Raw genomic sequence first — 12,377 nt, 5'->3', positions numbered from 1 at the left:
CTGTAGATATCTGGAGTCTAGGAGTGATCCTGTTCATGCTGGTATGTGGACAGCCCCCTTTCCAGGAAGCCAATGACAGTGAAACCCTCACCATGATCATGGACTGTAAATATACCGTACCTACCCATGTCTCCAATGCCTGCAAAGAGTAAGGGTTTCTCATACATGCCTTACATGGTCTCTAAATACACTCCAGCTTGGAACTTAAGATATATTTTCTTAATCTGAGATTTAATACCAGACTGACTAGAAGATGCACGGCTACTTTTTCCCTCTAAAGTGTTGAGATAAGATGTTAGTCCGTGCCTTTTATTTCCAGCAAATCTCCAAGGGTACAAATAAAATGTCTAATAATGAATATTGACTTTTACAGCTTTTCCTCAGGCAGTAGGCTTGCCTAAACTCAGTGCACCTCAGTAAAAGAAGAACTGCTCTTTCTTGCCCATAAATTACATAACCAAAAAGAGATGTATTGCACAGGCATTGGGGTGAAGTGAACATGCTCAGCAGCAGCCAGATACTGCTTTAATCCTCTTTATGAATGTAATAGTAGGAGCTCTTCTACACAAGAACCCAGTAAATGAGCAGGTTTACCTAACACACATTCACTATGGTGCATGGTTTAAAGCTGATTGGCAGTAAATAATGTCTGACGAGCTGTTTGATACAATGTGAAAAGATACTGCTTTACTGTTTGTACTCTCTGTTCTAATCAGTATGCTGATTTTGGCCAAAACAAAGCAGTTTTTCATTTTTCATCATTTTTCAGTATTCGTTCCTTCCAATAAAACCACTTTTTACATACCAGTTCTACACTAAATTTAGAATTGCATCATATTTTTGTTTTTTTGTTTTGGTTGCATTGTGAATCTTCCTCTCCTAGATGGATGGATGGATGGATATTTTATCACAGAACAGTATTTCTAAGCACAGCTCAATACATATTTGACTGTAGTTTGTTGAACTTTGATTTTAAATAAGCGTTGTCATTTTTTCTAATAAATATGAAATAATTAAATAAAGTATCACATTTCTAAAGCCTAATGAAGAGCCTGAGCACTGATTTAAAAGGATTATTTGGGCTGCAGCAATTTTAGTGATAAATGATCAGAACTGCTGACAGTGACCTTCCCTGTCTATTCAGTAGTTAAGAACCACAATTTGTTTGAGTAGTAAAAACAAAAGGACACTTTGTGACATGATTGCAGATTTCCTCTTGTCATTGGTTTCATTAGTAGAGTTATGAAAGCAGTTTGTTCTGAAAAAGGGGTTGTGGGTTTGTGTTTGACACACATTCCTAGTTGGGTGTTTCCGTTGCAGAAAGAATCACGGTGGCGTTTTTAAAATCCAAAATAAAATGGTAAGCATATCCTTCTGTGTATATGCTACAAACTAGGTAAAAGGCAAAAACACAAGTACTGGACAGTGAATGACCGGAAGAAAGTTCAGTGTACAGATGGGTTCAAATGTGAAGATTTTGGCTACACCACAAGACCTTATGTCAGACTGAGTACAGTTTTAAAGCAGCAGTGGGACGGAGTGTTCTCAATCATGGAGTGGCCTGCCCAGTCACCTCACCTAAATCCTATTGATCTGTTCTGGGATGAACTGGACCACAAGGTCAGAAAGAAATCTCCAACTAGTGATCAAAACATTTGGCAATTTTTTTCACGTGGCAAAGTATTTTAGCTGAATGTGTAGAGAAACTTGCTTTCCGAGTTTCTCCAAACATCTGCACATTTGTACCTCAGAAATGCTAAAAAAAAAAAAAAAAAAAAAAAAAAAAAAACCCTGTGTTTTTTGCAAGCACTGTAAATTCAGTACCTTTTTTTTTTTTTTTTTTTTTTTTTAGAATATTTTAAATAAGTAGCAACTGGAAGCAACTAAAGAGGAAGTTTCATACTTGTTTTTTTTATTTATTTATTATTAGGAACCTCATATTGGATTGTCATCTTAACTGTTTCTGGTTGTTTCTCTCACTGGTGAGACACTGGGGCTCATGAACACGTTCAATTTGTTTATCATTTCACAAGATGGGTTAGTACATTAATACTTTCCCCATGGGTTGTATCTATTAGTGATTTACTTGGACATTTGTTATACAGTGCAGTGTTGTAGTACCTGAATTCTCTCTCTCTTGTAAATATATATATTTATTTGCGATTAAAAAAATCATACAAGATGATAATTCACTAATTGGATTATGTTCAATAAAACCTGTCCATGGCATTATTTACTGTTAAAGGGGTCCCTGGTTTGCTAAAAGCTGTTGTAGACCAGGTTTAAGAAAGTTTTGTAATGTTGAGCAATTGTAAGTAGGAATGCTGTTTGTCTACATTTTGTCCCTGTTAAGAGTAACAGTGGCCTTCGTGGATTGTGGTTATTTTACTCCCTTGCTTCATTTAAATTTTTTTAACCCACGGTTATTGTGTGTTAGTTTTCATGTGTACGTTGCCTTAGTGTCATTCCTTTGGTTTGGCCTGGCTGCCTCTCTGACGCATCAGTAATGATACAAATGGCATGAATGCTCCTCCACATATTTGGTCCGTGACTGTAAATCAAGCACTTCCTGCCACTTTTTCATATTTATACCCACTCCAGGAGTCTCCTTAGCCCTCAGGTTGCTCAGCCCTGTACTACACTTGAAATTAAACATAGACAGCGGTCTTATTACACCACTGGTGTTAGTTGTGTAATATCTGTTCTGTACAGGGTGTGCCCTTTCTCTTCTCAGTAAGGCATTTCTCACAATGTATGCAATGGTGGTTCTTTCATTCTTTTGCCCTGTTGTGTTTAGTTTGGCTTCCTGCCTTTAACTGTAGCATGGTGTTGCGGCTTCAGATAGCACGTGTCTAATAACAAGTATATCAGACTATTGGGTTACACTTTGGTCTTAAGGGCATGGCTTACTTTCACTTGGTAATGGCCTCCTTGTCTCTTGTTTCTCTTTTAATGAATAGATGATGAAGATAGCTGGAGGATCTGCTAATCATGTGGTTAATAAATGTCCATCTAGATCAATCCAGTAAGAATACAGGAAGGACTGATTACATTTTATTTTGCAAACAATATGACAAGTTTCAAGTGCTCTAAATAGCGTGTAAAATAATTGTACACTGCGGACTACATTTGTTATGGCACTTATCTTATGAACCAAATTCTCTTATCCAGAGTGACTTATAGAATTGCTCCATCAATAAATACATTCTAATGGTGGTTTCATTAGGACACAGACTAAGAATACCATCAAAACGGGGATGTGCTAATATAAAAAAAAAATGATGTTTGAAGACTGTTAGTGACTCAGCTGTTTGTTCCACTTTGGTTGTCTCAGAGGACAAAGAAGGAACTTGAAGCATAAATAGTGGGACTAGTTGAGCAGTGGTAGGGGATTAGAAAAAAAAAATTACATCTCAATGTACTTCTGAATTTGCATACACATAACCTGCATTTGTACCCATCAAATAACATTTGTGTTGCTCAACACATTTGACATGAAATGTGGGAGTAATTTTTTTTTTTTTTTTTTTTTTTTTTTTTTTTTTTTTTTTACAAATTTCACTAGACTGTAATATAACAGAACAATGTGTTAGAAGATGGTTAGGGGCCATTAGATGACCTGGCTGAAATGTTACTATGATGACTGACTGCACTTCTGCCTGTTAGTTCAGTAAGGCTTTGTCTTTAGGACCAAAAAGCCAGAGCACATTTACTGTAGATTTTCTCAAGCACCACTGGCTGGGTGTTCTGTTCAGTTCAGTTCCTGCTGGTTCTTATGGTAATCTCGAATAATAAACTATAAATAACTGTCGAAAGCTTCACGCAGTGCTTCCACTCTGTGGTCATTCTTTTCCGCTTGATGATATATTTAGTTTTCAGGAAAAGAGGGAGGAAAACATCCTCTTCATTGTGTTTCTTTTGATTTCACAGTCTCATTCTCTTTAGCATAGTGAGGAATATAAATAATGGAACAATGTGAAATGCAAAAAAAAAACCAACCAAAAAAAAAAAAAGAACCAGGAAATCTTATATGCAGGCAATGTTACATACTTTCACTTATCTCAGGATCAAGTTCATGGACTGTGTTTAAGCTCTGACTGCTTGGATGTTCTGTACTCTGTGTGGATAATGGAATGAAGTTGGGGTCTTCATCAGTACAGTGTGTTGCAGGAGATTGGCACCCTTGCTCTGTCTGGAGAGCTGAACACTGACAGCACGGAGGGCAATGATCATCCTAACAACTTTAAGGATTATCTTTAATTAAGCTCTAAATCAGTCTGGTTCAGGGCCAGCAGCACCGTCTTAAAGATTTAATTTCAATCTTAGTAAAGAGCGATCTTATCTTCTATTTATTATAATTACCTGTGCAATAAAAATGCCATTTGTGAGGGTTTAGGATAGGAGCTGCAACACAGATTCACAATAGCAACGTTGACTTTTGAACTTTGCTCATAGTTCTTTCTTCCCCAGTATAAGATGCTTAGTCATTGAAGCATGCAACTGTTAGGGCCTTCATGGTGTAACTCTTGATACCTGCCTGCCTGCCTGTCTTATCAGCATATAGAATTACACAATTGTACCTAATATAACCAGGACCTAATTTCTTAAGCTGCTACTTCAAAGTGCACTTGTGGCAACGGTTTAAGTGATTATAGACACTGTAGTTCAGAGGTTCTCCAGCAGTTTTTGCAGTCAGGGACCACCTTAAGCTCTAAAATAATTTTATGGACCCCCTAAGCACAAATTTATTTCACAAACATGACCGAATATACAAATAATAATAATGATTTAAATATCTGGGTGCCACTGAATTTTTCATTCCTGAACACTCAAATTGAAACACTTGGACCCGCTCCCCATGCCTCACCAGACCCCTTTGGTTCCCTAGACACCATTTTGAAAAACAATTGCTCCAATTTTACAAGTAAGCATTTAACAGTATGCTTTTGTTCCTCTGTCAAATAAGGTTTGGTGACTTTTTGAGTTCACAAAATGTGCTGATGTTCAGTATTATATCTCTATTTTGCCTGTGTTTGTCATTTTGGATTGTGTTGACTAGATTTGTCAGAACAGATGGAAAGTATTTTAATTCCAGTGTGTTGATTTTGGTAAGATTCATTTAGTCACATTGTCTTCAGGCGTATTTTTATCTGCATCTGTTTTGTTGTTTCCACATTTGAGTTGCAAAAAAAAGCCATTTATCAGCTCTCCATCTCACCAGCATGTGCAGCTCCTCAAATTGAAGGCTTTCAACAAATCTGGGCTTGTTTTTAGTTGATGAGCATAATTAGAGCAATTCAGCAACATCTTCTGTTCTCAAACCCCCCCCCCACCCCACCCCCACCCCCTTTTTTTTTTTTTACCGACCACCAGCTTTTCAGATAAATGAATTTTCCCACCAAATGTGTAAAAATGGCTGTGGGCTGGCTTATAAGTAAGTAAGTGACTTTATGAGCTGTCTTGTTTAAGCTTCTCAGTCTTTATGCTGCCCTGAATTCCTTCAATAAAAGAAAGTGACTAAATTCCAGACTTATAAAGATGGTAAGCGTCACACATTATTTCGACCAGCTGTTCCGTTTGCACTTGTCGCAGGTGTGGTTTGCATACCGAAGTACTGAAATTACCATATTACTGTAAATCTTGATGATAGGGGCCGACCACAGTATTGGGCTAAAGAATAGGTTGTATGACCACTTGTATTATATCAGCTCTGTCAATCACCTCAATATCCCTAGTCTCTAAGCAGCTCACTATCTTTATCCTCTTCTCTCTGCTATAGACCAACTTATTTCACCTAACTGAATCATGATCTATTCTAGTTGATTTTCTTGGATATTGGCCTTTTGGGATACTGGGCATGATGAGAGGCTAAATGTGAACCCTATTATTTAGTGTTGCTGGCCCTGCTGCTCACTCTGTTATTATAGACATCTGATGGTTTCAGCTGTTGCCAAAGGAACTGATGACCATGGTGCTTCAAATCCCCCTCAGGAGATTTCAGTGTAACTGCATACTTAATGATGATCAAAATGCGTCATGTAGGAACAGCTATTTTAACAGAAATAATTGTGAAATAAAGTGTACCCCCATGACTAAATACATGTACTTGCATACATGTACAGCCGGATCTGTCATCTCTTTTCATTTTAAGACGGTGAATTTCCACCTCACCAGTAAAGCAGTCAGTGTTGTCATTTTTGGCATTGTGCATGGTTTTTTTTTTTCCCGGTCCTCCTCTAAAAAAAAATCTAATTTACACTCCTGTCACCTTTTAAAGTAAACCTTTTGAACCTTTTAAAAATGTATCTTCTAACACTATATGTAAAACAATGAAATATTTTCCTAAACTGTTGTAGCAAGAGAAGCTGTAATGCCGATTATCTTTGTCATTTTTAGTGCCTGGATCCTGATTTGTATGCACTTGGATGCATTGCATAAAAAAATGTGCTTAATTCACATTCATTTCATTTTATGCTTTGAACTTTATCACACAGAATTTTTTTGACCGTAAGATAATTAAAGGTGTCAATTTAATACAAATAAATAGCTTATTGGCTTGATATTGCTGTTATTCTGATACGTCATAGTAAACTCTATCTCCCCCTCCCACTCTTACAGTTTGATAAATCGGATGCTGCAGAGGGACCCTAAGCACCGTGCCTCGCTGGAGGAGATTGAGAGCCATGCATGGCTGCAGGGTGTGGATCCATCTCCAGCCACCAAGTTCAGCACACCGCTTGTGTCCCACAAAAACCTTTCGGAGGAGGAACACAACTCGATCATCCAGCGCATGGTACTCGGAGACATTGCAGATCGAGAGGCCATTGTTGAGTAAGTGAAACTTCAGCTTGTCTGTTTAGAAGACATTTTCGTTTTGGTTTTATAACCAATCAATCTATTATACAGCAACTGATGACAAAGGTCAAGTATCTAGACTGTGGCAGCTCTTTGCAGAGAAACGGTGGATTTTTTTTCTCCCCCCGCCACTTTGTGGTAGAGCTCTTAGCTCCTAATAAAACGGCCCTGGTTAGTGGCTGCTGTTTGTTCATTATCATGTAATCCCTGAGAAGCTGAGAGGAGGGACTGCAAATATGCCACGGCCCGCACTAAGCACTGGAACAGCGCTAAGGGCACGGCAGCTTCATTACATCTGCATTAAAAAGGCTCACAGAAATCAGTGCTATATTTAGTCAGGCGTATTTGAGCAGAACATAAGATGTAAAACTACCTGATCAGGGGCTGCTATCCTCTTTTGATGTCTTTATAGATTGCTTCCTGGCCCAGGACTTAATCTAAAAGTTTAGTGCTTTTCTTTTGTATAATTTTCTATCTTTTAAAGTGCATATTCTTTGCCTCCCTAGAGCCCTAGAAACGAACAAGTACAACCACATAACGGCTACCTACTTCCTGCTGGCAGAACGGATCCTCCGGGAGAAGCAGGAGAAGGAGGTGCAGCCCCGATCCTCCAGCCCCAGCAACATCAAAGCCCATTTCAGGTACAGGTTTTTTGGCACTGTTTTGCCTAAGGGCCACACTGTAACTTCATTGCAACTGAGTACAGACTCCTCGAAAGCCTTGGACTGCTATCTCTTTCAGCTGTAATGCTCTCACGAACTGCCCAAGCGTTCTATTCCTGTTTCTTACATCATGGTTTAATTTCTGAAATGACTAAGAGTATATCCAGAGCAAGGTTTGAAAGTGCACCTGTGCAATATCTTGATAGCTATGGTCTAATTGCTGGCACACATTTACCCCCAGATACCCTCTCCAAGGAATAGGATTCAGTTATGCCTTCCTTTCGAGAGATTGATTCTGTTGTATGTCAGAATTTGTCTCTTAATGCGCAATGAGGACAGACAGAACATTTCTGCTTGGTGTGCTGTGCAGGACTAATAAATGTGTTAGAGGGCTGTAAAATTGGTTTGAACTGACCTAGAAAGGCAGAGGTACTGCTTTCTGTCTAGATGGATATGAGAAAAGAACTGAATAACAAATATTTATTTAATAAGACTATTTTAGTTTACATCCACAGATCGTTTACTCTGAAATGTGAAGGATAGTAAATATTGGACGGGTACAGAAACATACAGGTTCTAGGCTGAGATACAAAAACACAAGACCCTTTGTGTGGATAAGTTCTTGATGATTGGTCTGGACCAATCATAAAAATAAATAAACAAACACACAAACAAAAAAACACAAGTAGGGTGCCCTGTTTGGCTTGTTGCCATGTCAACAAAAACTTTGTGTATTGTTGATAAAGGTTTGATGTGGTTATGAAAACTTAAGAACATGAATGCAACTGAGAGCTGCAGGGAATATAAGTATGACACTGTTGGGTCACGTAGCTTTAAACCCCTGCGACACTGTGGATACAAACCCATTACAACGCACCTCTTTATTCACCACTGAGGCAAAAAATAGGACAGTAAGCCTCCAAGTGTTAGTGATCCACCATGACTCAATTCAGTGAAATGCTTGCAGGGCAAATCAGATCTGCCTGTTGCTAAATACCGTCTCTCTTTTTTTCCTTCACTGGTGTGCTTGCGCCTTTTAATCTTTTTTTTTTTTTTTTTTTATGTTTTAAGCATAGCTATATTTTACTGCAAGTTACACATTATAGATTTAGTAAGAGTAGCATGTTTAACTCAGGAAGCTTGTTTTCATGGATTTGCACCTCTGTGGCTCATGGGTCAAATCTTTTGCTTATTTCTTTTTTTATAGGCAGTCATGGCCGACTAAAAACGATGTGCACCAGGACATCGAGGACAGCCTCGCGACATCCTCCATCTCGCATGCAGGGGGGCCACAGTCTCCAGCCCGAAGCACTGAGAACCTGCTGAATGGTCACCGTAACAAAGGGCTGCTGGATCTGAGCCGCCGGGAGGAGAGCAGCGAGGCCTGTAGCACTGCCGTTTATCCTGGCCAGTTGACCTCTCTCACCCAAGGCCCCCTAAAACCCAGCAGCACCGCTCCCCCTGCCTCGGCCTCAGCCAAGCAGCGAACGTGTCTTTTCCGTGTGGAGGAGGATGAGGAGGAAGAGGAAGAGCAGGAGCAGGCACCACTCCCCACGCAGGTGATTTTACGGCGAAAGCCGCCGTCTGTCACTAACCGGCTGACCTCCCGCAAGAGCGCACCGGTGCTCAACCAGATATTTGAAGAGGAAGGCGAGTCTGATGACGATGACTTTAACATGAACGAGAGTCTGCCACCCAAGATGAGCCGCCTCAAGATGAACATTGCATCACCCGGTACTGCATCTAAGCGCTACAACCGGCGCAAGAGCCAGGGCCGTGGCTCCAGCTGCTCCAGCTCAGAGACCAGCGACGACGACTCGGAGAGCCACCGCCGCCGCCTCGATAAAGAGTCAGGCTTCACGTACTGGCACCGCAGGGACAGCAGTGAAGGCCCACCAGGAAATTCAGGGGGCAACGGAGGGGGTGGCAGTAGCGGTGGGCAGAGCAAACCTCCAGGAGAGGGTAACTCTGGACCAGACAGGGGGAGCAGTAATGGTGGAAGTGGTGGAAGTGGAAACACAGGAGAGGGAGGGGGTTCTAAAGGACAGGGAAGCCCCTCCAGCTGCTCCAGTGGCAGCAGCAACCCTACCTCGGGCTCTACACGTACTGCAGCCCGGAGCACAGGAGAACTGATGGAGAGCCTAAAGCTCATGAGTCTCTGTTTAAGCTCCCAGTTGCAGCATCGACGAGCAGGAGGAGGAGGACGCTTCATCGTGGATCCACAGAGTCTCTCTAGTGTAAGAGTGCAGGAAAAGTCCTCATGGAAGATGTGCATCGGCTCCAATAGCAGCCTGGAAAAGACTCTGAATGTGGGCGGCGGGTTAATGGACCGTTACCCGGACCAAACGGCAGCCATGCTGAATGAGCTGGCACTGGCCAAGGAGAACAACCTGAACTTGAAAGCAAACGTGCTTCAGCTACCTCTGTGTGAGAAAACAATTTCAGTAAACATCCAGAGGAGCCCCAGGGACGGGTTGCTTTGTACATCGGCCCAGGCCAGCTGCTGCCAGGTCATATGACGGTGGATCACATGACCGGACTTCATAGTGCTCCTACCGCTGTATTTGTAGCATAATGATTTAAAAACTTCTGTAGCTTTGTGTGATCTTCCCCAACCTTCTGTCGTCTTAATCATTCTTACAACTTATTTATTTTTATTTCGATCTGTTTGGTTTTATGAGGTGCACACATGCTAGATTGGTTTCTGCCTCCTTGCGGGGTTGTCCTTTTTAGTCGCCCTTACTGTTTTACATTTCCTTTTCATCTCATTGGTGATGTATATTTCTGTCCACCATCTCCTCAACTGAAAAACTCTTAAGATGGTTTACATGGTTTGGTTTCGGCCAGTCAAACAGAACTGTAGATTTTTATTTAATGATAAAGTGGAATATTTAATAAAGATAATTAAATATGACCAAAAGTGTGACAGAGTAGCACCTGGAAGGTCGTACGAGCACTTACAAACTTAAGACTTAATGAGTGCTATCAAAAAAAAAACCCAGCTCATGTCATAAATGCAGCTCATTAGAAGGAAACTAGCATTCTGTTCTAATTAATGTAATGTATGTTTCTAATGTCTTAATTTTAAAAAATTTCCACAGAAAATCAGTTCTTCATTGAATTATGCATTTTACTTTCTAATCCTGGTTTAACTAGCCACACATTAAATTACCTTATATATATATATATATATATATATATATATAATATATAACAATCACATTTTCCACAAGTCAAACAGGAAATTAGTCAGCAAATTAGCCTATTTTTATTCTGAGAATTGCGTATCCATAAATCGTAGATTTTGACTTGATGATTATATGAAGGTTTTTCTTTTTTTTTTTCCCCCAGATAAACCCTGTTTTCAACATAGCCTTAAGGTAAAGCAATTGAAGAAAACAAATCCGTATAATATGCTGTTCAACATCCGTGCAAATTCAACAGCCAATTTTTTTTATCCAAAATGCCAATGTCCAGATAATGAAGAGAGTTCTGGTAGGGCATCGAGGACATACAGGACTGTTAACACACACTAGAGATGGCTGGAGCTTTGCTGCATTAACCATATTGATCCTTAAAGGCAATCATTAACAATATTTTACAGGCTGGTCATGTCTTTAGTCCAAGTTTAGCTGGCTGGTTTCATTCTGTTAAGACCTTAATAATAATAATAATAATAATAATAATAGGAAATGAATTCCTAGATACTGCTGAGCTCCAGTTTCCAGTCCAACTGTTCTGACCTCACTCACTTTGTCAAACACTTCAGTTACTGTAACTACCAGTCTCCAATAAGACTGGCCTCAGATGCCTATAGGGTATGTAAATAAGTTTTATTTTTATTTTTATTTTATGTTTTTTAAAGGACTGCTGATTTTATGTGCCATGTTAAACACAGGCATTGTGCTGGCTTTCGAGTGAAAGCAGTGCTGATTTGTTACCTGGATCTAATTCCCATTTACAGCGGAAGACAAAGAGAGCTCTCATTCAGGCAATAGATGATAAAGGAACCGGCTTTTGAAAGACCATCTATAATCCTGTGTGAAGAGCTGTACAGAGTCCAGGCTGAAGCAGAGAGAGCTGTAGAAGCTGAGGCTTTTAAGGGCATTGGCAATAAGCTATAAGTTGCAGCTATTTGTAAATATACATTTTTTTTTTGTTGTTTTTCTTTTTCAACTACAAGGTCTGTAAATAAAGGTGTAAATACAGTGCACACTCTGTAAAAGCGCAGCGTCAGCCGTCTGGTTCATAGCTGTAATATAGCTTTACTAGTCGTGAATGTCTCCAGTAAACTAAGCAATGTTGAAAAAGAAAACAGTGCTATATTCATGATGTTGGTCTCAGACTCTGTCCTGCGATGATGTAAAACAGGTAAAATGATAATGTGCATGTGTTGAACGTTCAACATAACTGATCAATGGACATGGAAAGGTAAAACAAAAACAACAACAAAGAACTGCCACAAAATGTTACTGGACCAAAATTGTGTACTGACTTCTAAAGAAAAACAACAGCAAAGAAGCAAAATGATTTAATGTTCTGTTGTTGAAACTTGTCCTCACAAGTTATATATAGTTATGGTAATGTCCAAAAATAAATGTTGTGGAAGATGTCTTTAAATTTGGGCTTTGTTTGTGTTTTCTTCTTCATGCAGTATGGACCAGTGTGTTCCAGCAGCAGTGTTCATTGAGATCTGCATTGACTTTAGAACGTTATCTGTGCCGAACTAGATCATTTATTTTTTAAATATTTACATTTTTGTTCCAACCCTAGTTTCCAAATTGTGTTTTTGCTTAGGAAGCAGCAGTTACACTTGAATCTACATGAGTATAACAGTCTGGCAGCATGCGTGCCCTGTGT

General features: G+C 39.7%; 1 protein-coding gene across 2 annotated transcripts in view; it reads left to right on the top strand.

Moving 5' to 3' along the window:
• The window catches only part of snrka (SNF related kinase a), a 37,544-nt gene extending 25,407 nt beyond the window's left edge, over positions 1 to 12,137 (top strand). For both annotated transcript variants that reach the window (XM_083558060.1, XM_083558061.1), the window contains exons 3-6: positions 7 to 148; positions 6,619 to 6,831; positions 7,362 to 7,496; positions 8,725 to 12,137. In XM_083558060.1, coding sequence (XP_083414186.1) covers positions 7 to 148; positions 6,619 to 6,831; positions 7,362 to 7,496; positions 8,725 to 10,036 — 1,802 coding nt within the window. In that variant the 3' untranslated portion in view covers positions 10,037 to 12,137. The remainder of the gene's footprint in view (positions 1 to 6; positions 149 to 6,618; positions 6,832 to 7,361; positions 7,497 to 8,724) is intronic.
• Positions 12,138 to 12,377: the final 240 nt, after the last annotated feature.

This window comes from Silurus aristotelis, assembly GCF_946808225.1.
Source record: "Silurus aristotelis genome assembly, chromosome: 1".
In the NCBI taxonomy this organism is placed as follows: domain Eukaryota; kingdom Metazoa; phylum Chordata; class Actinopteri; order Siluriformes; family Siluridae; genus Silurus; species Silurus aristotelis.
Note: the sequence above shows the minus strand (reverse complement) of the source record. Positions and strands in the feature narration are given on the sequence as shown.